The 27,819-nt window shown below is 44.1% G+C and overlaps 1 protein-coding gene across 3 annotated transcripts in view; it reads right to left on the reverse strand.

The window, feature by feature from the left end:
* Positions 1-165: 165 nt before the first annotated feature.
* NWD2 (NACHT and WD repeat domain containing 2) overlaps positions 166-27,819 on the reverse strand; it is a 136,650-nt gene continuing 108,996 nt past the window's right edge. For 2 of the 3 annotated variants that reach the window (XM_036418739.2, XM_036418743.2), the window contains 4 exons: positions 18,875-19,078; positions 12,530-12,674; positions 7,385-7,974; positions 166-5,206 (listed from right to left, as the gene is read on the reverse strand). In XM_036418739.2, coding sequence (XP_036274632.1) covers positions 1,271-5,206; positions 7,385-7,974; positions 12,530-12,674; positions 18,875-19,078 — 4,875 coding nt within the window. In that variant the 3' untranslated portion in view covers positions 166-1,270. Of the gene's footprint in view, positions 5,207-7,384; positions 7,975-12,529; positions 12,675-18,874; positions 19,079-27,819 lie in introns of those variants that run through there. The other variant, XM_045573496.1, reaches the window with a different exon arrangement.

The raw sequence follows: 27,819 nt of genomic DNA on the forward strand, positions 1-27,819 counted from the left end.
TTTTTTAAAGAGAGAGTGAATACATCTAGAAAAGTCTCTGAAGAGTCCTCAAGCGGAAAGGGAGACAGATAAAGAAGCAAACACACGGAGTGTAGAGAAGTAAGAAAGCAATTACAAACAGGGACAATAAAGAGCCTTGGGACACCCCGAAGATGTATGGGATAGTTTAGCACAAAGACAGGCATCTTCCTTTTGTCCCAGAATATTAGGTCACCTCTCTGGGTTTTCCAAGGAAAGAGGAGGAGGAAGAGTAAGGCAGATGTCGTCAGTGTTTCATAGATGGCGTGTCGAGAAAGCGTTCCTTCTGTTGAGATGTATTGCAGGGATTTGGGAAATAACGTATGCTTCCATACAACTGACGGAACAGCACAGACTTCTGTTATTACGATGATAGGAACGAACAGGTGTTTGGACCAAATCCGTAATGCCCTTCCTGAAAATCTCTGCACCCAGCACACGTAGGCATTGCAAAAAGACATGAAAGATTGTGGTTTCTTAGTGAATATGTTCTTTTGCAGCCCAGGAAATAGCTTCAGACACGGTATGTCCAGTGATACAGAAACCTTGGCATACAGTTGTCGCCACTGTATTTTCACGAAGGCCGACTCTGCGGGTTCGATAGCCCTATGACCGTGGCAGGTAGCTCTCGTCCCAGTCCAGTCCATGGCCTCACCTTGCACATCCTTTCTCTTGGGAAACTGGGAGTCCGTCTGGGCATTTTCGATACACGATTTGGCACTATTGGGCCTTCCTTCTGCAGGCTGGGTTTACACAGTTGTCAGGATTGTAAAATGCAAGGAGAGATTAAGGCTGTGTGTACCGATGGCTGCACAAATCGCCTGAAGTCAAACAGCCCTGTGTGTTTGCGATGTCATCCAATTTCTATACAACTGGTGCCAGTCCGACTGATCTTCAGCCTCTCTCAGTTGGACCCATGATGTGAGTTATGTTGCTTCTTTCCCCACCGTTTTAAAAACCACCTTTCTCTCCCCAGGGGATGTCGTCATTGAAATACAATGTGTACAAATGCTCTAGGAAAGTCTCAGGACTTCCAATCCTGGGTAAACTTGACAGAAAGAACCACCCCCCAAAACCGATTTCCTGTTTCTGCACCTTTCAGGATCGTGGCAATCAGTCACACTGGGACCCCGGCCTCTTTCTCATCTGTTAAGAAAATGAGTCGTTGATCACTTGGGATACAGGAGATGCTCTGCCCACCGCTCTCTTGTGCTCTTTTATGTGTCTCTGAGGAGCAGGGAAATCCTTTCTGTCAGTTGTCAGGGCTGTAGCTGTGGCCCCTGGGCTCCAGGGCAGCGCACACCCGGTCGTAGCAAGAATTGTGTTTCTTGGAGGGCGTGGCCTCGTTGGGCTCGGCGGGCTCGCTCACCGTGATGGGGCTGTCCCTCGCAAACACCTCCGTGGACTCCCTCCACAGGCAGTCCACCGACGCCTTGAAGCAGTAGCTGCTGCACTTGGCCCTGGAGGTCTGGGTGGCCGCGTTGCTGAATATCTGCCTGCTGTTGGACGTGGCGATCTTGATCTTGAGGGCGGCGTCCACGCGGTCCACCACCGTGTAGATCCCTATGCTCCCGTCGTCGAAGCCCACCACGATGTGCAGGTGCCGCTGGGACAGGGCCAGGAAGGTGGGCGCTTTGTACAGGGAGCAGGCGCCGATGTTCTTGCCGTCGGCCAGCCTCATGACGATCAGGCTGGACACGGCGCCGTTCTCATCCTCGTCCTCCCCTCCACGGCAGCAGATGTACACCAGGTAGCGGCCGTCCCGGGACAGCCGCTGCCGCCAGATGACGCCGGAGGCGTGCACCACCCGCAGCTTGCCGCTGTGCAGGTCCAGCACGTTGATGTTCTCGTCTCCCCGGGAGAGGATGCCCAGCTTGCCGTTGGGGGAGACCTCGAAGTCCTCCAGGGTTTTCAGGAAGCCGCCGGGGAGCTGCACGCGGCGGCAGATGACCTCGTCCGTCAGGCTCCACAGGTTCACCGTCTCGGCCGACGTGACGAACACGATGAGGTCGGGGCAGTCGGGGATCAGCTTGACGCTCACGACGGTGGTGCCGTCCTCGCAGCAGAACTTCTTGGTGATGCTCCCCGTCCACAGGCTGACGGCCAGCACCTTGCTCTGGGTCATGCCCACCACGAAGGTGTTGGCGGGCGTGATGAAGGCGTCCTGCAGCGGCGTGAGGATGTTGCAGACCCGGTGGCCCGTAGCCAGCCGCCACACCCGGGACGCGTTCTCCTCGCACAGGGACACCACGAACTGGTCGTTGTGCGTGATGAGCAGCTGCGATATCCGCTGCCCGCTGATCCGGAAGAGGTTCTCCCCGCTGCCCGTGTGCCACACGTACTGGCTGCTCTTGTCGTCCGAGGTCACCATCACGTCCCCCGAGGACGTCAGCACGCAGTGCTCCACCACGCCCTCGTGCTTGAACGCCGCCTCGATGAACCCGCTGCTGAAGTTCCACTTGTGCACGCAGTCCGAGCCATCGAGGGAGTAGATGATCTCCCCTCTGGCGGGCAGCATCAGGCTCTGGATGGGCTTCCCGGTCTTGTCGATGTTGGACATGGCCGTGATGATGTCCACGTCCCAGATGGACAGCACGCCGCTGGCGGACAGGGAGAGCAGCATGTTGTGGTGGCTGGACTTCACCAGCTTCACGATGGTGCCCGAGACCTCCCGGAGGCTCGCCATGCACTGGCCCGTGTCCCGCCGCCAGAAGAACACGGCCGGGGTGTTCTCCATGGTGGCGATGATGCAGTCCCCGTTCTTGGACAGCACGGCTGACACGAAGCGCTCGTTGTGCTTCGCCCGGAACTTCTCCGCCACCTTCCACAGGCCCGTGTCCAGGAGCTCGATGCCGAGGGCTTTGCAGATCAGGACCGCGCTCTGGTCCTCCGACAGCTCCAGGCTGACCACCTCGCTGTCTTCCCGGCGGCAGTCGAAGTCGTCGGTCAGCTGGGGGCTGGCGATGTCCTCGGTGTTCCAGACGGAAAGGCTCCCCTCGCTGTCCACCATAACCATTTCCTGGGCCGTGTCCAGGATGAGGAGGAACTTCACGAAGCCGCCCGAAAACTCGGATGTCACGGTGCATAGCTTCTCTCCGCTCCCCAAGTGAAAGATGGTGGTGGTGTTGAGATACTGCCCGCAGAACGCATACGTCCCGTCCAGGGAGCACCGGACACACGTCACTTCGTACCAGCAGTGGAACTGGTAGAGGGGCCACCCGTAGAGCAGGTCGATGACGGTGACGTCTTTGCTGGCCTCCAGCCAAGCCAGGGCGTGGTTGACGGACAGCGTGAACCCGTTGATGTAGGTGGAGCCGCTGCCATGCTTGGTCCCCTTGATCTCCACTTCGGACAGGAGGCAGGAATTGATGTTGTCATAAATCAACAAGGTGTTATTGGTCGTGGCCACCACCAGGTACTTCTCGTCGCTGCTGAGTTTCATGCCCAGGATGACGGACTGGGCCGTGGTGATTTGCCTGAGAAGCTGGCGCGTCTCCACATCCCAGGTGCTGATGGAGCCGCTCTCCAGGGCCATGAGGACAGTCCTGGGGTTGCAAGTAGGCAGGATCTCGGTGACGTGCAGGTGACTGGCCGCCAAGGGGAGACGCTCAGGGCTGTAGGTCACGTCCATGGAGGAGTGGAGCGGCACGATGGAGCAGTATTTGGGCCCGTCCTTGTCACATTCCAGGAGGAGGTGTCTCAGCTTGGGCAGGGAGCTGAGGACCGGCAGCAGCCGTTGCTGGAGCTCTGCCGAAAGGGAGCCGGGAAAGGCGATGACCTTGCTCCGGAGGCTGCGGAGGGTGTTGGCCAGGAACTTCATCTCCTTCTCCTGCGAGTAGTTGTAAGCCAGCTCGATGTCCGCGAGCACTTTGTCAAACTGGCCGATTTTGATCATGGTGTACAGCCAGCTGAAGTTCATGATGATGCCGTACAGCAGGTCATCGGTCTTCCCGCACCTGGTCAGGTGGTACAAGAGCTCGGACATCTTCCGGTGGTTGACGAAGAAGATGTCGGGCTCCAGGGGGTTGCACTGGAAAACCCAGGGCTGCTCCGGGGCCTGCCTGTCGAACGAAGCCTGCTCCATGAAGTGCTTTTCTTCCTCTAGCAGGCTTCTGCTCTCCAAGTCCAGGCAGCCGTTCAAGTAGGGGTCTTCGAGGCCAAAGGCTTTCCTCCTGCCCCCCGACCACACCCCCAGGAAATAGTCCGCCAGGATGGTGTGCATTTCGCGCAGGTGATTGTCTTCCTTCAGGTACAGCTTCTGGGCTATGAGCTGCAGGTGCCTGTTGGCCCACACCAGGAGCGTGACGTTCTTCACGTGCCTTTCTATTAGGTATCCACTGAGACCCTCCTTGAGCCTCGCGATGTACAGGTAAGGGACTCTCAGGGGGTTGCTGGGCCTGGTGTGCTCATTGAGCTCGTTCATGACGCTGTTGTCCAGGGCCAGCACGTCCTCCAGTTCCATCTCACTCAGGCCCATCTTGGCCATGGTGATGTAACCGAGAGCCCTGGAGACCAGCTTCTGACCACACTTCCTCTCCAAGGACCAGAAGAGCTGCTCTATGCTCTCGTGAACGGTGACGCAGAGGGAGGATTCGTCGACATCTTTGTGGGACCTCCAGTGCCTCACCTCCCGGAAGGTCAGGTTCACGAACATGGGCAGCGTGCACTTGGAGAACGCGTTGTTCACGTAAATCTGCTGGCCCGAGGTGACCTTCCTTTTGACTCGCAGCAGCTGGTGCTTGAGGACCTGGCTGCACATCTTCCTGTCCCGGGGAATCAACTCGATGTAGTTGTTTTCCTCGTGGATAAGGCACCTTAGTTTCTGCAGGATCCCGTGTTTGTTGGGCAGTGTGGAGAGGACCACCCGCACGAAGCGGGGAAGGTGAGCAGGGAGCCACCACAGCTTCCTGGCCTCGTCGCTCTCTGAGAGCTGCTCTAGGGCGTCGAATATTATTACCAGAGGCCTCTGCTGGGAAGACTCATTCAAGAGGTTTATGAATAAGTCATGGACATCATGAATCTTCTTAGGGTAGTTTTGAACCAGACACCGGTAGTTCACTGCCAGCTGTTCGCAAACACTCAGGAGGAGCGTTCTGAGGTCAGTACTCATGTCTGTGCTTCCTAGGAATCGCACGACTGTTACTGGGTCTGATTCTGGTCCTGCGTGTTCCTGTAGCCAGCCATAAGCCTAAAACATAAAGGTGGCGTTTAGCATGGTAATATATAGTCACGTGCTCATGTACTGCAACATCTCTTCTCGTGAGCGGTCAGACTTCTGGGAACCCCAGGCCATGCAGAAAGTCACCTAGGACCAGGAAATGGGAGAACCTTCTGAGAAGGCCAAAGAGTTGTCACAAAGCTCACGCCCTAAAATCTATAGGTGAGTCTCACAGGATCACTCATCTGAAGGTAATAAAATAGTGAGTAGTAATATTTCAACCAAAGGCAACATTCAGCTTGTAGTCTAAAAGTTACAATGTGGTCCATAAACAGTAAATCTGAATATCTAGTATGGTCATGACATTTAAAAATGTGAATCCCATTTCTGGGCAAAGTTGTTGGTGCATAGTAGATACCTAGTAAAGTGTTTAATGAGTAGCTTACACAATAATTTATGCTATATCAAATAAAATCTTTTCATTAATTAGATCACATAATATCATATATGGCTGAACAAATTTCCAGTTAATTAAAATGCAATAAAAAAATAGTACTGCCCTAACTGGTTTGCTCAGTTGATAGAGCATTGGCCTGCAGACTCAAGGGTCCCAGATTCCATTCCAATCAAGAGCATGAACCTTGTTTGCAGGCACATTCCCAGTGGCGGCAGGGGGGGGGGGGGGGGGAGGAGGAATGCAGGAGGCAGCTGATTGATGTCTCTCTCTCATCGATGTTTCTAACTTTTTATCCCTCTACCTTCCTCTTTGTAAAAAAAAAAAAAAAAAAAAAAATCAATAAAATATATTTAAAAAATGGTACTAAAATGACACTGAATAAAATTTTTTATGCTTTAGAGACATTTTACCATGTTGTGATGCTATAGGGTCATCATGATTATTACTTATCATGAAAATCTGATTAAAAGGGTTTTGCTATATTTATGCTTTATAATAATTTACTTTATAAACAGGAACTCATCATTCTCAACTGAGGTCAAGGCTGGAGAAATTACTTGCTTGAATTTAAATGGTTATCAGCAGACAAAGTTGGAGAAGTTAATTTGACTTTCATTCTAGTCATTCTCTCTCTCTCTCTCTCTCTCTCTCTCTCTCTCTCTCTCTGTCTCTGTCTGTCTCTCTCTCTCTCTCTCTCTTATTTGCTGGGCTATGGAGAGGATCTTTGTAGAAAGATACTATATATAAGTGTGTTGTTGACTATCTAGGAGCCAAGGAAGTGACAAGCTAGGAAAACATTTCTCTGAGAGATGCTTAGCCAGGACAAGGGTCGTGGGAGGGCAGGGCCTCCAGGAAGCCAGGAGAAGGCCTCAGAAGAGGCAGGAAGCAGCTCTCAACACCTGCCAAGACCAGAGGGTGCAGAGCCCAGTTCAGAGCAGCAGTGGTCATGCCAGAACTTTCTGGCCACCTTACCTTTCCTACATCCCCTCTGCCGCAACCCTGTAGGGGTCCTAAAGGTGGTTGTGTCTGGTATTAGGGAAGGAGGGGAAGAAGTGCTGTGCGGAGAAAGAAAGGAGCCCTGGCCGGTGTGGTTCCGTTGGTTGGGCATCATCTTGTGTACCGAAAGTTTGTGGGTTCAATTCCCGGTCAGAGCGTAAGCACATGTCGTGGGCCCAATCTGTTTTTCTCTCTCCCTCTTTCTTCTTCTTCCTCTCCCTACCCTCCCTTCTCTGAAAATCAATATAAATATTTTTTTTTTTAAAAGAAAGAAAAGATGGCCACACCCCTGCCTACCACTGTAGATACTTTGCTTATGGTAAGCCTCAGCTGGGGGAGAGAAATGTAGACTGAAAATTTAATTATCATCTTAGACTGGAAATACTCGTTGCGGAATGGAGACTGATTTCATGTCCAGAAGCAGCTGGAGTGTGTGTCTCTGCTGAGGGGTGCGGAGAGCTGTGAGGTGCGCGCTAATTTCCATTCCAGTGGAGGCCAGCCCCACAGCCTGAGCCTGAACAGCGGGGAGGAAAACATCAGGCTGCCCTGTAATCGCACCCATGGGTCTTCCTCTTCCAATTCACCTGTTAGACCAGCAAAAGGGAAACATCGACATGCCATCCAAAAAGATTAATTATAACCCAGATAGGAAACACAGATAGGAAACACAGAAGATGGAAATGAATATGGTCAATTTAATGTTCCCGAAAGTAAGATTTTTTTATGAACATGCACGTAAAAGAATAGGCTTTTACCTTCTTCGCCACCTCGGCTAGCAGGAGCGTCTTCCCCGTGCATGGTCCACCATATACAACAAGCGGGTTGATGTGCCCGGTTTTGCTTGGGAGGATGTATTTATGGACTCTGGTTAGGGATTCGCACTTGTACTCGTAGAAAGAGGCATACGTTTTACAGAGCGAGGAATGCTGGAGGATTTCGTCGTAGAGTGTATCAGTCTCTGTGTCAAAGTTCTGCTGCACCGTCGCCTGAATTATGTCGATCATGTCCTCGTAAAATTGTTTGCCAAGGCCTTCTATGTAGTGGTTTTCTATTTCCTGAGAGTAGCCGAGTTTCATGTCACAATGGGTAACCGACGTGTATACTCTGAGATTAGAGGACGCAACAATCGTAGGAATAAATTCATCCCTGAGTTTGATCAGCTTCTCCTGGGCCTCTGGGTCCCGGATGATCCTCGGGTCTGTCCCAGTGATATCCATGTATTTCCCCATCTCTGGGATCTTCACGAATCGCTCAATGTTAGCAATTTTCCTAATGTAGCAGACGCACTTCTTCAGGAAGGCGGGAGTCTGCTTGCCTAGAGCGAAGTCAAACTCATCCTCTATAGCTGAAAGCAAACAAAATCAGCTTATTGTAGAAACAAAGAAGCAAGAGACTGTCCGCCCAGCTCTTCACTCTCCAGTCCTAGAGGTAGATTATTCTATAGAATCATTTCTTCACTCCTTCATTTCCTATTTGTGTTTCCTACATAGCCTGGAACCCAGAACAAAGGGTTTTAAAAACAATTCTTTCTTTCTCTCCCCAGTAGCAAGGAGAGGTTGAACATAAACATAAGAAAGAAAGCGTACCCAGTTTATATTTTAGGTTATTCCTTACTTAGCTTTTCTTTCAGACCTCAGGGGTCTAAGAGTGAACAGGGACCCACTGGGACCAGGAAAGAATGAGGTAGAGGCCAAAGGACAGATCCAGTTTCCTGCTTCCTGGTCAGTCTCCCCTTTACATGTAGCTTCACCGTTTTGTTTGAGGTGCATTGTATCCCAAACAGTTATGGTTAAATATCAATATAAAAAAACATGTTTAAACTACAATCCTGTTCTGATTATTGATCAATCTGAATTATCCATGTCTATCAGGTTAAACCACATTTTATTTATCAGGTCAGATATAGAAAAATGACTTAGTATGTAACTTTATTTCTTCTAAGCTAACTTATAGAACACATGCTTACATAAATGTAAATATACATTATAAATCACTCAAGCCTCCGCAGGAACATTTAAAATTAGGTCCATCATAAGAAAAACGTCACTTGTGCATTATTTTAGGGAAGAAAAATAAAAATGAATAAAATAAAATGCATTTTAAGGCATGCAGTCTTTTTAAACCGCCCATCTGCCCTCACTTCCTTCTTTCTCCTCTCCCTCCCCCTTTGGGATCCTTCATCCAGTTGGTCTTACAGAGCACCTACTATGTGCCAGGCATGCTGCTGGCTGCTCAGAATGCAATGGGGAGACAACAGACAATGGTGAGAGGAAAAACCTGTATGGAGCTCTCAGTCCAGGGGAGGATGGCAGACACAAACCACAGAGCACTCTAATAGATGTATTATGATGGTTTCAGTCCCAGGAAGGAGAATAACATGGTGCAGTGACATAAAACAATCGGGGGTAGGGAGGAGGGTGATCCTAATCCTCTTGGAGGTAAGTACTGAGGTGGAGTCTGATGAGAGCATGGGGTGAGTGGGTGGTGCTCAGAATACACAGGGCTGATCATAAGAGGAAAACATTGCCATGTGCTGTCCACAGCTCCAACATCAAGTGAAACCTAAAACATACTTGTATTCTATACAGTGACATCCAAAATAGTCTTTTTTATAATAAGGAATGTGGAGATTTTATTTTAAAATGATGCCTTTTACTGGGACTCCCGTAATATTATTTCTTCAGTGATGATAGTGATTGATCAAAATTTTTGACTTAAGAAGATGTATTTGTAAGAAGATATATTTATAGCCAGTGTTGAGTGAGCTGTGTCATTTGCATCAGCATGTTTTACTAAGGGTTTTAATCAGACAACTCGATTAAGGAGGCCAGTCTAGTCTTCTTTTTATGGAAGAACAGGGACTCCTGATAGTGCAGACTAGGAAAGATTCAAGAAATATTGACTTTTGGAGCTCCTTTGGCCCACATCCTTTCCAGGCATCTGTGTAAAATGCCAGGGGCCACGCTGGATTGCCTGGGTGCTGCGTTCTCATGAAGAGAGACAAGTGGCTAAACCATAATCTCTACACATAATGAATGATAACCAGGACATGCCCTGCTTCCTCTGACTCCTGAGAACAAGTCAACTGTAACCTAACTAATGGCTATCACTCTATGGATAAGAGTATATTCCAGGGTCAACTGTAGTATATTGTATATTTTCAGAAATCTTGAAAATACAAATAGAAGTCAGGAGTGTTGATAATAAATGCAGCATAGAAAGATATAAAGACAAAGCAAGTTGGTAAAGTCCACGTAAGCTGGGCTCAAAGGGAAAAAGACAGACTGTACATAAGAGTGCCTGGTTGATGGTCTAAACCTAGTAAATACACTGAGTGGCCAGATTATTATGCATTCAGAGATCATAATAATCTGACCACTCAGTATAAACCTGAATAAAAGAGCCATCAAAGATGAAGTCAATTCCAGAGTTATTTTTAGAAGCAAAGTGCATCATCATGATTTCAGGGGATTTTATGAGTAATTTCTGATATTTACTTGTCTATAAATATTATAAACGTCCCCTTTCTTTACTATGCAGTATTTGTTTTCTCTCCTTGCATTTTTCTTAATATCCAAAAATTGAACCAGTTACAGCACCTGATACAGGACACATTAGGAGGATAGTCCCAGCCCTGGTAACTAGCATTCATGAGGCATTAATCTCTGTACTCTCCCCTCAGTTTTGACTGTAGAGTACCATTTTGAAGTCTTTATTCTTTTTCTCTCCTGTTATATAAAAATGGAAAGCTTTCAGTTTCTAGTTAGTATTCATAGTTTCAAGATTTTTGAAAATATAAAATACTACAGCACCAGTGCATGAATTTTTGCATGGGTGGGGTCCCTTGGCCTGGTCAGTGATTGGGGCATCTTGCCCAGTCCCAATTGGGGCCATCAGGGCCAGCCATCGGGAGTGGAAGTAGGGGCCCCGGGAGGTTGGAGGTTGACCAGCCAGCAGGGGATAGGGGGAAGGGTGATTGGGGCTGACAGGGGCAGGGGCCTCGGAGGTTGGCCAGGGGCCGTGGAGGTTGGCCAGCAGTGGGAGGTTGGCTGTGGGAGCGCACTGACCACCAGGGGACTGCTCCTGCATTGAGTGTATGTCCCCTGATGGTCAGTGTGGGTCATAGTGGCTGGTTGACCTGTTGTTCTGGTCGTTCGATTGTAATGGTCACTTAGGTTTTTATATATAGATAGGTACTACAGTTGACCCTTGAACAACATGGGTTTGAGCTGTGCAGATCCACCATATGTGGAATTTTTTCAGTAAATATGTACAGTACTGTAAATGTATTTTCTCATTCTTATTATTTTATTAGTATTTTTTTCCTCAAGGTTAATTTTTGTGTGAGAATACAGTATATAATACATACACAAAATATGGGTTAATTGAGTGTTTATGTTATTGGTAAAGCTTCCAGTCAACAGTAGGCTATCAGGATTTAAATTTGGGGGATGTCAGATTATGTGTGGATATTTGACTGCACAGGGGGGTTGGCACCCCTAACCCACACATTGTTCAAGGGTTATTTGTACATCCATTTCAAAGAGTTTTTGAATTTTCATTTTGCAGATATGGTCTTAAAATGAGTTTGAAATGTACAATAAATAATACTGTTCTGAGCGTGTATATCTGTAAGCAATGTAACCCCATGCAGAAAACAGACGACTTGTAGTAGTTCGTACTAAATACATAGTATGAAATTACTTATCTTCCTAAATGTCTTTGTGAACTGAGTTCTATAGTGTGGAGAAAATGAGAAGGAAGTGTTTGGCGATGAAATATCCGAACCCTTGAGCTGTATGATTCTGCAGAGAGGATGCCTTCCCCAAACTGATGCCTCTTGCCAAGAACAGGAGAGCTTTTGCTGTGGGCATTATTTTTCCTAACACAGCACGCTTTTAAAACAGGGTGGCTTTTCCTTTGATAAAGATGATATCCAGAGCCTCAAATATGGATCAACAAGATCCCAAAGGAACAGGGATGTTTGTCCATCACCTGTGTATTCGGAAGACACCACTCATTCCTGCCAATTTTAGTGTTTTCAGGAAGATTTAAAATTTTTGACAGCTTGCAGAGAATGACTTGGTCAGAATTATTTATAATTTCTCTGAGCTGGAATCCATGTATCCAGGGAGAATAGTATCAAGTGCTGTTTAGGGTTTCACAAATGCTTTGCTATCATTCTCTAAACCTATCTGAAAATGCAACTACGGTTGTTTTTTTCTTCAGTAATTCTTTACTATCAACTTTCAAAATAAATGCTACATTGTTGGCTCTGATTCCTTCTGTCATTCAGCTTAAACATCATTTCCTTATTTCCCACTCCATCTACATCTGAACCCACTCATCCTACACCAGGCCCTATTAGCCTATTACTATTATGTTCTATACAAATTACTTGTCCTTTCTGAAATGATCTCGTTCATTTATTTGATTACTTGCCTATCTTTAAACCCTCCCCCCCCCTCCACACACACACACACACTAAAAAAATAAGTTCTGGGAGAGCAGAGACCTTGCCTTCTATTCATGATTGTATCCCTGGTGCCTGGAATATAGTATACACTCAACGAATGCTTACTAGATGGGCAAGTGAATAAATGAATGAATGAATGAATGAATGAACAGTTTAACTGGCTGGGTCTGGTCTATTATATCCAGCGTGCTCTGACTTCTTTCAAAAAGTACATTTTCTGGAGAAGTCCTCAAGTGAAGTAAAGGCTTGTCGATGAGTTAAAAAACAAAAGAACATTTGTCTCTCCAGGAGATGGAGACATTTAGAAAAATTAAACTTTGCCAGGTAGTGAGTAAAATTTAATTTGCCGAGCCATGAAAGGGAATCAGTGAATGCGTCTATTATCTATCTGTTCCTTAGTGCACTGAGGACCTACAAAAATTACCTGAGAACAGGTACCTCTTAGCTTGGCTGTGCTTCATTTTCCCCTGCTCGTGTAACAGTTTCACAGAAGCCTTAAATATCTTTTTGATCTCATCTGATATCTCTTGCCAGGTCTTCTCATTCTCCGCATGGGCAGAAGGCTGCATCTATGGAAATATGAAAGTGAGATACGTCTTAAAACCATAAAAGAAACACGGTATTTAAGAGCAAAAGGACTATTATTATTTGAAGGTTTCTGTGTGCCAATACTATGATAGAAAATTAACAGACAGTATCTCACTTGATACTCCCACTAACTCCAAAAGTTATAAATTGCTTCCATGTTGTATGTGAACTTGCCCAAGTTACACAAGGGTGTGAATCCAAACAGGATGTATTTGCTGGGCTTTCGTATTATACCATGTCGTTCCTTCTTGGTTTTTGATACAAATGTCATAACAAAATCATATCTTTAATATTTTCTAAAGAGGAAGTAAAGTTAAAGGGGAAGTGCTCATATGTTATAATTTAATTGTTTTAATTGTTTCTTCTTCATTTGTTTTTCTGATCTTCTAGGAAATAAAACAGGAAGATTGCCTACCAAGAAAGTAACATTCATATATTCATTCATTAAATATTTTTGTCCAAAGAGTTTATTCGAATGGAATTTTCACAAATCCTGGAATATTTTCCCAAAATGGAAAGTAAAGGTAAATATTATAGACACTGTATGGTGAATCCATGTTGGGGCTCAATACTAGTAAAATCAGTTTTTGCAATGAAAGAATAAGCTGTCACTCCTGTCTTGAAGTTCAAAGTGTATGGCTCCACCTAAGATAATCCCACCTTTGATGCTTCCTCCAACCACACTTTCTCTCTATTTTGTGTAACAGTTTAGAGGACTTTTAGTGGATCATTGTAGACCCTCCCTGGCTCCAGAGAGGTAGCTCAATACACAACAACATTCTGTGTGTTCCCACTCATCCTTTCAAAGCCATTAGCCAATTTCTTTTTCCTGCCTGCTCCTCCAAAGTATTTAAAATGTTTTATGTTGCTCTAGCCCAGGGGTCGGCAACCTGTGGCTCCGGAGCCGCTTGCGGCTCTTTTGAACCTTTGCTGCGGCTCCCAGCAGGGCTGACAGCAGGGGGCGGGCGGGGAGCTGTATCACTTACCTCTAATACTAATTTTTGTTGTTGGTTAAGCATGGGAGACAGGTCCTTTTGTAAGATGTACACTGTAGGAAATTTGTGGCTATTATATAAAATTTTTTAAATAAATAAATAAATTAAATTATCATTTACATTTTTAAATTTAATTTACTTAATTTAATTTACAGAATATTGGGGGGCCTGATGAATTATTTTTATGGCATGCATGGCTCACTAATTAATTTACAAAATATTGGGGGCCTGATGAATTGTTTTTTTTTTTAAAAAGTGACTTGTTGAGGCAGGCACAGGGGCGGGGTGGGGAGGGAGCAGCCGCGCTCACGGGCGCTCTCTTTCGGTTTGCTCCGGAGGCGCGGACCCCCCCACGCTGAGGAGCTTCTCCTCCCTCATGCCGCCTCCCCCCTCCCCCGCCCGTCCTGGTCCCGGCCCCGCACGGGGCTGAGGGGATGCCCGCCAGCATGTGCAGTGCTGCCGGTGGCTCCAGACCCCGCTGCCCCTGTCGTCTTCCCGGAGCTGCACGGGGACTTGCTCGCCAGCGCCTTCGGCAGTGCCGCCTCCTCCCCGCACTACGGCCAAACAAGGGGTGAGGATATCTGTAAGGCTGTCCTGGACTATTTAAGTGCCGAAAAAATAAACACCAACCACCTGGTCTCAGTGGCTACTGATGGGGCACCGAGCATGAGAGGAGCACAGAAGGGCTTTGTGGCTCTACTGCAGAAGGCTCTGGGTAGAACGCTGCTCTCATTTCATTGCATCCTGCACCAAGAGGCATTGTGTGCTCAAACATTTCCCCCAGAATGCACAAAAGTGATGGATGTGGTCATTCAGATTGTTAATAAGATAATGGCAGAGGGTTAAACCACTGCCAGTTCCGTTTGCTATTGGATGAGGTGGAAAGCATATATTCTGACCTCCTGCTCCACAACAAGGTCCGGTGGCTGTCCAGAGGCGAGGTGCTAAAACGCTTTGTCACATCTTTGGAAGAAGTAAAAACTTTTCTGGCCAGCAAAGAGTTCACCTTTCCTGAGCTGGAACAACCAGAGTGGCTGGAAAAATTACATTTTATGGTAGACATGACAGCACATCTAAACACACTAAATACAACCCTTCAGGGGAAAGGAGGCACAGCCCTGCACATGCTGGAGGAGGTTTTGGCATTCAAGCGCAAGCTGACAGTGTTTGTCAAAGATTTACAGAGAGGTACACTGTCTCACTTTCCCTCTTAGAGAGAGTTCAAACAAAGTCATGATATGATAAATTTGTAATATTTGAAGTCTGCAATCACCACAATGCAAAGTTTGTTTGGGAAACGATTCTGTGAGTTCAGAGAGGAAAAAACCACATTATCCTTCCCTGTCACTCCCCTGGCAATCGATCCATTCCTATTGAATATGACTACATTTGCAGGTGTAAGTCAACCTGATCTTGAGATGGAAAGAGAGCGAAAGAGAGCGCCAATATAGCCGACAAAGATATATGGGTGTCCAAGTTCAAATGCTTGGCCGCTACTCTTGAGGATGTTGCCCGTCAGAAGGCCATTCTGGCTCAGAATCATAAATGGAGTGATATTGAAAACCTTCCCAAACAGGACAAACTTGTGTTCGAAACATGGAATGCCATCCCCAACACTTATATAAACATGAAAAAGTATGCATTTGGAGTCCTGTCGATCTTCGGCTCCACATATGTATGTGAGCAGGTCTTCTCCAACATGAACTATATTAAAAACAAACATCGATCACGCCTCACAGATGACAACTTGCAAGCCTGTGTGAAAATGAAGGTAACGTCTTACAGCCCTGATGTGCAGACACTGTGCACTGAGGTTCAGGAGCAAAAATCCCATTAACCAGGTAAATTAAATATTTTAATTAGCTATTAATTTGCAAAAATATATTTTACATTGTTAAGTGGAAAAGTCCTTGTTTTCTTCAGATTGACAGCTAACTGCACGATCCGGTATATAGCATTAAGGTAAGAAACAATATATGCAGTGTTATATTTGTTTTAAATGTCACAATGGTTTTTCGGCTCCCAGGTTTTTTTTTTCCTTCGAAAATGGGTCCAAGTGGCTCTTTATGTCTTAAAGGTTGCTGACCCCTGCTCTAGCCGGTTTTGGGCAGTAGTTGGAGTGTTAGCCCACAAACTGAAGGACCCCATACCCAATTCTGGTCAAGGGCACATATTTTGGTTGCAGGCTCGATCTCCATGTCCCTGTGGTGTGTGTGGGAGGCAACCAATTGATGTATCTCTGTAATATCAATATTTCTCTGTCTCTCCCTCTTCCTTCCACTCTCTCTAAAAATCAGTGGAAAAATATCCTTGAGTGAGGGTTGACAAAAACAAAAAGTTTTATGTCTACAATCATTTGACAATAATTATGAACAGTAATAAACCTAAAATTTGGGTGAGTGGCATGTTAGATATTTTAAGATGCGTGTTACACAACTTATGTGATAAATTCAGGCCAACATTTTAAGTAGATGACTTAATACTATTTTTGTAGAAAACTAAATTCACACTGATAATCAGAAATGTTCCCAGATAGGCAATTCAAAGGTAACACAGCTGCAAATTGGAATATTAGTTTGACACACACAAATACACAAAAGCCTTATTTTCATATTGAACAACCATTTATGCAGAAATAGCATGTGTGGTTTAGAGAATAATTTAAATTTCTCCAGAGGATCATAGAATTAAATGAAGAAGAAATAACTAAAACCTGCGAAACAGCACCACATGAGCAACTGCTCCCAAATCACCGTGGGGACCTGGTTTCCCAAGGGATCATGTGTTTAGACAGCTATTGGGTCGGCAACTAAGTAATTGCGGGTTTCACACATATATGGCTTCAGTTGAATTTTTAGGTTTGCAGACGTAGTACAAATGTAAAACACATTTCGTTTTTTTGATAGTTGGCTATTCAGCTGTTAATCAGTAAAAAAAGTTTTTTGATCTGTTTTGTAGTTTTCGTTTGGCGTTCGTTGAAAAATGGAAAATCAAAAGGAACATTTTCGTCATATTTTGCTTTTTTATTTCCGCAAAGGGAAAAACGCATCGCAAGCTCATAAAAAGTTATGTGCTGTTTATGGTGACGAAGCCTTAAAAGAACGGCAGTGTCAAAATTGGTTTGCCAAATTTCGTTCTGGTGATTTTTCACTCAAAGATGAAAAACGCTCTGGTCGTCCAGTTGAAGTTGATGACGCCCTAATCAAAGCAATAATCAATTCGGACTGTCATAGTACAACACGTGAGATTGCAGAGAAGCTTCATGTATCACATACATGCATTGAAAATCACTTAAAACAACTTGGCTATGTTCAAAAACTCGATACATGGGTTCCTCACGAACTGAAAGAATCACAGTTAACGCAACGCATTAGCAGCTGCGATTTGCTAAAGAAACGTAATGAAAATGATCCATTTTTAAAACGACTGATAACTGGCGATGAAAAATGGGTTGTTTACAACAATATCAAGTGGAAAAGATCATGGAGCAGGCCAGGTGAACCAACTCAAACAACATCAAAAGCTGATATTCATCAAAAGAAGGTTTTGTTATCAGTTTGGTGGGATTACAAAGGAATTGTCTACTTTGAACTCTTACCACCCAACCGAACGATCAATTCTGATGTCTACATTGAACAACTAACGAAATACATTGACTAGCTACTACCTTTACTCTGGGCTCATTTAACTGGGAAATCATTTGGGTTTACCGTAGTATTTCTCTGAAATATGCTTGCAGATAATTACTTTGAAAAAATGCATGTGAGGGAGAAGAAATAAAATCAAGGATTCTGACCTTATTTCCTATTGCATGGAGAAAACGCTTTAGGTTAAATACCATAACAATAAATATGCAAGGTCCCAAAATGAAGTACTGTCACCAATTCAGTGCTCTCCTGCTCTTAGAGCTGCCTGGGGCTAAATGTAAATGTTCCAGCCTGTCTTCTTTTGTCTTCTTTAGAAGAGGGATGGAATCTGTGCCTTCTTACCAGTCTCTCCTGCAATGCAGAGACCCACCCATCCCCCCCCCCCCCCCCCTGCTCCTTCATTCAGATTTAGGAGAAACGTCTTGGATACAATTAGGAGGAATCAAGTTGGAGAGGGGACAGCGATGTTTCCATCACACTCATGTGTGAATCAATCCTTTTTCAAGATGCTTAAGATTTCAGAACATAAAGTAAATTTATGTAAAACGTTAAAGGAAAATATTGAATTAAAAAATAGGAAACTATAAAAATACATTTAAAAATACCATCCCAGCAATCAATCAAACAAACAAACAAAATAAATAAATAAAAAACAAAAAACATCCTTTCACAAAATTAAAAAGTACAACTGTTGAACTTGAAAACTCACTGTATGGACAGAGTGAATACAGCTGAAGAAAAAAATACACGAACTGGAAGAAAGATCTAAAATAATCTTCTGGAAAGAAGCAGAGAGGTAAGAAAATTGATAATGTGAAAGAGGATTAAGAGACATGGAAGACAGACTGAGATGGTCTAATGTCCATCTAATAAAAGAACAAAAAGGAAAGAAAAGAGGAAATAGAGGAAAGATTATTTGATGAAATGATGGCTGAGAACTTTCCACAAATGATAGAATACATGAATTTACAAACATAAGAAGCATGACACATATTAATCAGAATAAATAGGCATATAGCAAAATGGGAAAAATAAGAATATTTTCAGAGAAACAAACACTGAGAAAATGTATCTCTTAGTTGATCTTTATTAGTGAAACTTCCAAAAGCTATACTTCAGGAAGAAGGAAGTGACCCCAGAAGGAAAGCCTAAGCTGCTAAAGAGAAAAGCGAGTCAAAAATGGAAAGGTTTCTGCCCTGGCCGGGTGGCTCAGTTGATTGGGGTGTCATCCAGTTCACCGAAAGGTTGCAGGTTTGATTCCCAATCAGGTCACACCCCTAGGTTGTGGGTTTGACTCCTGGTTGGGGAGCAAACAGGAAGCAACAGATCGATGTGTCTCATCTCTCTCTCTCTCTCTCTCTCTTTCTCTCTCTCTCTTTCTCAAATCAATAAACTATCCTTACATGATGATAAAAAAAAATTAGAAGGTTTCTTAGCTTTGGATTTTGTTGTTAAAAGGAAATTTAAGGCTCAACACAGAATGACATTGAGTCCACCACTCCTGGGTGACACAAGCAGTTTAAAGCAAGGGCAACTTACTGCATTTTTATTGCCTTTCAGCATTTCTGACTTGGGTCTGAGGTAATAAGCTGCTGGCACCGAGTTCTCATCTCGACAGTACCACTCTTCCAGTAACTTGGTCTCCAGCTTCGCCTCTATGGCAGCGTCCAAAATCATTTCAAACTCGGAGGCCTCCACTTCTCCGGGGATCCGGATGTTCCCATATTTTTCCCCTAATAGTCCCTGTGTATCAACAAGAAAGTTCAGGTTAGTGTGTCATCAAGAAAGTTCATGTTAGTATTCATATCATGAAGTCACTCAATAAATATGACAAAGAGGTTACAATGAATATTGTGCCACCAGTTTTCTTGTTTAATGGCAATGGCTACTTCCCCTGCACCCCCTCCCCAGGAATTATTTAATAAGTAAAATTAGATGAACTACATTGTAATTATAATAAGTTCTTCACATACTGAGAAATGAGATTGCATATCATTTTAGACATTCAAACTACAGAATTTTGTAGTAAATTTATTTTCCCGAAGTTTATATAATACAACAAAAGTTGTTCCATTCTTAAGACTTTTTTGGTTTGTTTACGATACAGAAAAAATGACATACTGGATCCTGAAATATCGAAAAAATATAAGCTCTCAAACAAAATAAGTGCTTTTCAAAAGTTAATAGTACAATTAAAAAAAATAAAGAGGAAGGGAGGAGAGATAGAAACATCAATGATGAGAGAATCATTGATCGGCTGCCTCCTGCACACTCTCTACTGGTGATTAAACCCACAATCCGGGCATGTGCCCTGACCAGGAATCCAACCATGACATCCTGGTTCATAGGTGGATGCTCAACCACTGAGCCATGCCAGCCGGGCAGTTGTATGATTTTTAAGCCCCAGATGTACCCAGCTATAAATGAAAGAAGTATGACATCATTGAATGTGATGCTGCTAACAGCCTCACTGGTAACTGAAAACAATTCAAAATATGAGCAAGATATCATTTTCTTACTATTAAATTGGCAACAGAAAACATGCTCAGTTTTATGCGAGGGTGTGGGAAAATACCCACATGGTGCTGATGGCTGTGAAAATTGATCCGACACTTCTTTGGAAGTTATTCTGGCAATATGTATTAAAAGCCTTAAAAAATATATAAAACTTTTGAGTTTGCAATTTTTCTTCTGGGAATTAGCCTTTAGGAAATAATGAAGAATGTACTAAAGATTTAACAGAATATGTCTGCTGAGCCTGTTTTTTCAGTAAAGAGCTGGTATAACAACCTAAGTGCCCGGCAAAGGGGGGCATTGCCATATTTTATGATATCTTTATTCGAAGGATGTATCAATTTCATTCTAGAACTCTATGAACATAGAGTTTATAACATAGAAGGGTGTTTATAATATACTCCGAGTGCAAAGGTAAATTACAAAACAGTAAGTATTAAATGATTCCAATGTCTCCTTTTGCAAGGAACTTGAATGGAGGAACTCTACATTGGTCTCTGTTATTTCATACAGTCAAGGAGGGCTCAGAGAGGGCTCTTTTGAGATAAGGGTGTTCTAACTCCAACTCAGTGTATCAGCCCAAAGGCCAAGGAAAAACATTTTTATTTTAATCTGCATTTGATTCAGACCAAGTGAGCATGATTCTTTAAGGGTAGCCAGCCTAGTGATTATCCTATTACCCTGGGCTAATTCTGAATAAATTCAGTCAGCATCTGCAGCCAGGGCTGACTGTCATCAGGAGTGAGGCATTAGTGCTGGGATAAGGCATCCAGCAAAGCCACATGGGCACAGTAGGGGAAAGGAAGACTGTAAATAGTAGCCACAGGAGGAATCCAAAAAGCATGCAGGCGGAGCTTGGCCATGGCTGGAGGACCTGGTGGGCAGGCAGAACATTAAATAGGGGACTTAGTAATGGACAGTACTCCACCTCCAGGAAGATCATGGACTCAGCTATCGACATCCTAGCCTGGATCCTGGACTTGAAGTGGAAAGATCACAAAACTGACTAATCAAACAAGATCATGCCCCAGGGCAGGAGTGGCATTACTGCACTAGCAATTTACAGATGGTTGGTTCTTCATCTTCTCTTTGCCCTAACTAAGGCTGGTCTCAGAGGCGAGGGCAGGGTCAACTATGGATTATTTTCCAAAATATGTTTGACGGATTACCTGCACCTGGATTACCCAGAGGGCTTGTTAAAATATAGTTTACCAGATCTCTTTTTAGACCTAAAGGGCACTGTGGGTAGGGAACCTAGGAATCTGCATTTAAAAATAAGGTTATATATGAATCTAGAATTTGGGAACCCCTGCACCAGATGGGCCATATGAGGTCACATGAATAATGGTCAGCAAGCGCTGAAAGGGCAGGACAGGAACACTGCAAATCACTGCAAAAATCGAAGGCTATTTAAAAATAATTGTTTATGTGAGTTGAACAGCAGGCACCGAATGCTATAATTATTTGATCATATAGCAAGGCCAATGTTCCTTAGAGATGACCAGAGAAGAAAAAATACCCTCATCCAGTTCAAATCACAGATATATATATTGAGCGCCTACTATGTATAAAGAAACTCCAGAAAAGTAATAATGTGCTGTGGGCCTAAAGTTACTTATTGGATTGTTCTCTCCTTTTCCTTCTCTCTATCGATTCCTCCTGTAGGTGGAACGCTCATAAATCATGAAGCAGTTACTTCTCAAGCACCTGAGACAGGATCCTGCCTCAGACTTATCTTACTATTCGAGAATTAGCAAAAAAGAGAAATGGCAAAAGAGCAGATTGCTGCCATAGTGTTCAGGAAGACTTTTCTGGGTTCTGTGTGGCTATGGCTCTAAGGTAACACACGAAACATGCCTATGTTGGCCCAGCCAGGGAGAGGCGATTTAGAGAGTCAGTCCGAGTCATTTGCAAAGTCCAGCTCAGAACAGGGGTAGAGATGGAGGACCAAGTCTAAGAGGCTAGAAGAGTGGAGGCGGCAAGATGCAATCTGGGCTTGGTTTCCTAATCAGCCTATTCCTTAGCTCTGTAGCCATGGCGCGTGTGCATGGATGACCCCACAGCAGGCACAGAAACGATGAGCCAGAGGCCTCCCTCTCTGTTCACAACGGCAGTAGAACATTCACTCCCACCAGCAAAAGGGAATCAGATTTTCCACGTCCTTCTGACCTCAATGTTTAAGAAGCTCATTTTTCGCTTAAGCCAACTTGTCAGTTTGTAGGAGAAATTTGGTGGAGATTTGAGAGGCTATATTTGATTTTGCATTTAGGTGGATGTTTATTAGTTATGCCCTTGATCATTCTGCCTGTGTGACCCTGTGTGGGAGAAATGCCTAAGTCTGGAATAACATTCACCTTTTTTTTTTTTTTTTTTTTTTTTTTTTTTTTTTTTTCCTGCCTCTTGCATACCCCCTACTGGGGATGTGCCCACAACCAATGTATTGTACATGCCCTTGACCAGAATGTCTACTTTCCACATGGTGCTCTCCACAAAGCCTTTAGAAATAGAGATCTGTAGGCCAAAAGAGCCATCTGGCTGGAATAGCAGTGCCTGAAGCCACCATGCATTCACTCAGCAACTATTTACTGAGCACCTACCTTGTAGGCTGACCAACCATTTTGGTTTACCCAGGGCTGTCCCAGTTTGAGCATTGGAAGACCCAGAAACCCTCATTCCCAGGCAACCCAGGGCAGGGTGACTCTAACAAGACAGTCAGGATCTTCATTCCTTTTGAGATTCCATTCTAGGGGAGCCTTCAGATAGGGGCATCACTCGCTTTATTGCCCTTCATAGGTGTTGCATTTTTTACAGACTGAAGGTAAGACCCTCCACCAGCAAAACTATTTACGATTCACTTTATTACCATCCTTGCTTTACTGTGGTGTTCTGGAACCAGCAATATCTTCAGGGTATGCCTGACTCTGTATGGGTTAGATAGCTCAAGGGAGAATTACAGAGTAGAAAGAGAGAGGGCTGAGGGCACTAACCTTTATGTGGGCACAGAAGCAGGAGGAGGAAGAGTGGATGGTGTCATAGGAGTCCAGAATTAGAGAATAATAATATTGAAAACATTTATAAAGAGCTCATATAAAGCAGGGGAAAATGAACAAAGGACATGAATAGGTAACACAGAGAAGTAGAAAAACAAATGCCAGTGTGCATGAAAAATACTAATATTCAACTCTTAACAATCATAGAACTGCAAATGAAAACGCAAGTGATAAGACTTCTTTGCTTATCAAACTCATAGAAGAAAATAATAATGCCTAATGGTGCTTAGGTAGCAAGGAAATGGGCATCCTCAGACACAGAGCATCAATAAAAATGGGTGTTACCTTGCTGAGAATGTAATTTGGCAGGAGATATAAAATTCCACTTGTAGAAATCCACCCTACTTTTTGCCTGAAGATTTTTATACACAGACGCTTGGCAATTTTTAGCTTAAAACCTTGCCTTATTCTATAAAAGATTTTTACTGGTGTGAATATAAATAAGAAAGCTGAGTAAAATGGTCTGACATAGTTACTAACTCACATAATGTGTGGGAACGAATTCTGTTCAAATTTCTATTTTTTCTAATTCTGAGAAACTAAAAAAATAGAGAACATACCAATCATAAAACCATCAACAATGATTAAATCCCAGCTTGACAACTCAACATTTGGTCATACTTTCAAAGTGATTTTTAAAAACAATTAGTAGATTATTTTTTAGAACAATTTCAGGCTTACAGAAAAATTGAGCAGATAGAATCAGAAGTTCCCATTTACCAGCCCTCTTCCATCAGTTTTTCCTATTTTTTTTTTTTAACATCTTACCTTAGTTTGGACCATTTATTATAATTCCTGAGCCCTTACGGTACATCTTTAGGAGCCATAGCCTGTAGTTGATTCAGTTTGCCACAGTTTGTCCTTAATGTCCTTTGGTTCTAGGATGCCATCCAGGACCTCATATTACAATTAGTTGTCATTTCTCCTTAGGCACCTCTTAGCTCTGACAGTTTCTCAGGTTTACTTTGTTTTTGATGACGTTGACCATTTTGAGGAGTAGTGGTCTTGCCTTTTGTAGGAAATCCCCTATTGGAATTGGCCTGATATTTTTGTCATTATCGGACTGGAGCTAATGGGTTTGGGGAGGGAGATCATAGAGGTAAAGTGCATTTTCATCATGTCAAGGTACTTACTGTCAACATAACTTACGAGTGTTGATATTGACCTTGATCACCCAGCTGGGGCAATGTTGGCTGTGTTTCTCCACTGTAGAGTGACTGCCCCTCCTCCTTCCCATTTCCATACTGTGCTCATTAGAAGGAAGTTGCTTTGTGCAGCCCACACTTAAAGGATTCCCCTCCTTCCGGGTGAAGAATCTACATAATTTGGAATTATTTTGCACAAGAGATTTGTCTCTTCTTCCCTCATTTGTTAATTTTCCCCCCCAATCATTTAGATCAGAAGCAACTCATGAATATTTATATTTGGGGTTATGATCTAATGCTAGTTTATTTTGTTGCTCAAATTATTTCAACTTTGGAATACTGGAAGCTCTTGTATTTGGCTCCTAGGTCTCTTTGACATACCACATGATCGTGGCTCTTTCTTTCTTTCTTTCTTTCTTTCTTTCTTTCTTTCTTTCTTTCTTTCTTTCTTTCTTTCCTTCCTTCCTTCCTTCCTTCCTTCCTTCCTTCCTTCCTTCCTTCCTTCCTTCCTTCCTTCCTTCCTTTCTTTCTTTCTTTCTTTCTTTCTTTCTTTCTTTCTTTCTTTCTTTCTTTCTTTCTTTCTTTCTTTTTCTTAAGAACTATGATCGTGGCTCTTTCTTTCTTTCTTTCTTTCTTTCTTTCTTTCTTTCTTCCTTTCTTTCTTTCTTTCTTTCTTTCTTTCTTTCCTTCCTTCCTTCCTTCCTTCCTTCCTCCCTCCCTCCCCCCTCCCTCCCTCCCTCCCTCCCTCCCTCCCTCCCTCCCTCCCTCCCTCCCTCCTTTCTTCCTTTCATACTTTCTTTCCTTCTTTCTTTCTTTCTTTCTTTCTTTCTTTCTTTCTTTCTTTCTTTCTTTCTTCCTTTCTTTTTCTTAAGAACTATTTACTTTCTGCCACTACAAGATGCTCAGGTTCTGCTTGTGTGTTTGCTGCTCCATCTCCAGAATCATTTCTCCAAGGAGCCTTGTTCCTTTTACTGGAGAATGGTATTAGAAAACAGGGTGTGGGTGCTAGATGTGTGTGTTGCTACTCTAGTGTCATTTCTTTTAGGCCTTCTTAGCTAATGGAGCAAAGAATTATATGTGCGAATACTAACACATCTCTGTAAGTATTCCTGTAAGTAACCATCTGTGCTCATTATTATTCTTATACACGTAATCTCTACTAAGTTAAACACGAGTTCTCTATAAACTCCAAGTGTCTCCAATTCTAACCCATCACCCTGTGGATCATTCTAGCATCCCTCCTCCAGCTGATCAGTACATTTCAACTCCAGGTCTGAGAAACCTGGACTCCACCATCTGCCATTCATTTCCTTGATTGTTCCATTCCGGTACGCATGTACAGCGGTATCAGGAATGTCAGTCTCCACGCCATGGAAATTGATTTTATTGACAAGAGTACTGTTTTTAAGCACAGTTCCTTTTTGCCTTTCGTCTTACAGATTCCATTTGTTTTCAACTTACAGTTTTTATTTTTTGGTTAATCCTCACCCAAGGATGTTTTTCCATTGATTTTTTTAGAGAGAGTGGAAGGGAGAGGGAGAAATAGAGAGAAAGAAACATCGATGTGAGAGAGACATGTCGATTGGTTGCCAACCCAGGACCCTTCCGTCCAAGGGCCAACGCTCTAACCAATGGCTAGGACTCAACGTAGAGGTTTCAAATAAAAGGAATATAACACAGCAGATTACGCTGAATTCCCCTTTGACCTGAAAATTCAGGCTGCTTCCTTCCCCAAATACACATGTTATAAATCTGTTATATGCCCTTCAGCTTATTTTTATATATACTTACATACATATATGGGTATTTTATTTTAAAATTTACACAAATCATATATGGGACACATGCCACACTTTTTCTCATTCTTATAATTTTGTGATGACTCCACTGATAAATTTAGATATAGTTTATTCCTTTGCATAGCTATACTATTTCACATTTTCTTCACCATTTAGATTCTTCCAATTTATTTTCTTGCTTTTATAAATAATATCCTACAAAATATCCCATCACTAAGCTAGCATATATTGAGGGCATCATGTCAGTGGAAATGGCATCGATTTATATTGAATATATAAAAAGTCCCTCTCTCCGATCTGATTTCTAACTCAATACTCCATAAACCATGCATTCGCTCATGTTGTAGTGCCTGCAGAGCTGGTTCTTGCAGCCCCCATCCAGCTGGCCCCGGGTCCTTGTCCAGGCTTGGGTAACCACACAAGGCCTGGCCCACAGCAGGCTCCCACTTGGCATCTTGCTGCCTGTGCGGGGTCAGCTGGGGTCAGCCTGGCGCAAGGGTCTTTCAGGACTGCTTGTGCGCATGCGCGGATCCTGCAGTGGCCTTTCAGCGCTGCTTGGAAAGCCTTACAAAAAAGCTGAATTGCCCATGCAATGCCCGTCCACAATTCCAAGAAAAGTTTCTTCTTTTGAAAGGGGGACAGAGCAGACAGGCCTGGCATGTGCCCTGTGGGCCTGAGAACTGGACAGAAGGGAAGCGGGCTCACTAAGGGTTACTGTTTCAATGAGGACAGCAGCATTATATTGTACATGGGGACCCACTAATAAGGCCTGGGCTCCTGGAGGCCCCCTTCAGCCTCTGCCTAATCTGTCAGTGCAATTCCACTTATAGTCCTTCTGGTATCTTGCCTAATATTCTGTCTCCTTAGATGGCAGTGAGTTGACCCAGTATTTTAAAAATGCATTTTATGCCCTAACCGGTTTGGCTCAGTGGATAGAGCATCCACCTGCGGACTCAAGGGTCCCAGGTTTGATTCTGGTCAAGGGCATGTACCTTGGTTGCGGGCACATCCCCAGTAGGGGGTGTGCAGGAGGCAGTTGATCAATGTTTCTAAGTCTCTCTCTCTCTTCCTTCCTCTGTAAAAAATCAATAAGATAAATTTTTAAAAATGCATTGAAGTGGTTTTAATTATATTCTTTATATATTTTGGAAATTAACCCCTTGTGGGATGTGTCATTGGTGACTATGCTTTCCCCTTCAGTAGTTTTTCTTTTCATCTTGTCGATAGTTCCTTTTGCTGTACAGAAGCTTTTTTGCTTGAAGTCGTCCCATATAAATGGTTTTAATGGAAAGGGATGTACATTTGAATATCACTCCCCTTTTCCTAATGGAAAATATTGAGGACGTGGCAGTGTTTGCCATCCATGTTTCCTAGCACTAGCAGATGGTGATAAAGCACGGTCAGAGTCGTTGTCTCGGAATAGGATTTCTCTGGCTTTGCACCTTCCTTCTGTGGAGTTCAGTGTCCCATGGGTTCCTCCAGAAGACTTCTGGGGGGCGGGGAGGGGGATTCCAGGCATGCTCTGGAGTCTGGCTGCTGCTCTGCCATTTTGCCTTTGTCAAGCCTTCCTTGTCTACAGCACTGAGTCCAGAAGCAGCCGCCAAAGGCAGATGCCGGGTTGTTGGGGCCTCAAAAGTGCAGTTGCTGCCACCAGCACCCACCGTAGACAATGACGTGAGCTGATGCCTGAAGACATTTATGCCAAGGTTACTGGCGACTGATGTCAAAGCCAGGTGTTTACACAGCAGGTTGTCCCTCTCTGCTACCACTCGGCGCCGCCCCGCGCCCCACCCCACCCCGCCTCCCAGGTACTGGTGCTGCCTTCTCCGCTCCCTGCAGAAGCCCCAGCTGCTGCTCTACAGAGGCCCCATGGCCTTCACTGTCCACAGCGCCATTTGCTTGGAGCTATTCCCACTCCCCAATCGTAGGACACAGGCTGTCCTCGGATGCACCCCTCTCTTCATGCTGGCTTATTC

The sequence above is a fragment of the Pipistrellus kuhlii genome, unplaced genomic scaffold (genome assembly GCF_014108245.1).
Source record: "Pipistrellus kuhlii isolate mPipKuh1 unplaced genomic scaffold, mPipKuh1.p scaffold_m20_p_1, whole genome shotgun sequence".
Taxonomy (NCBI): Eukaryota; Metazoa; Chordata; class Mammalia; order Chiroptera; family Vespertilionidae; genus Pipistrellus; species Pipistrellus kuhlii.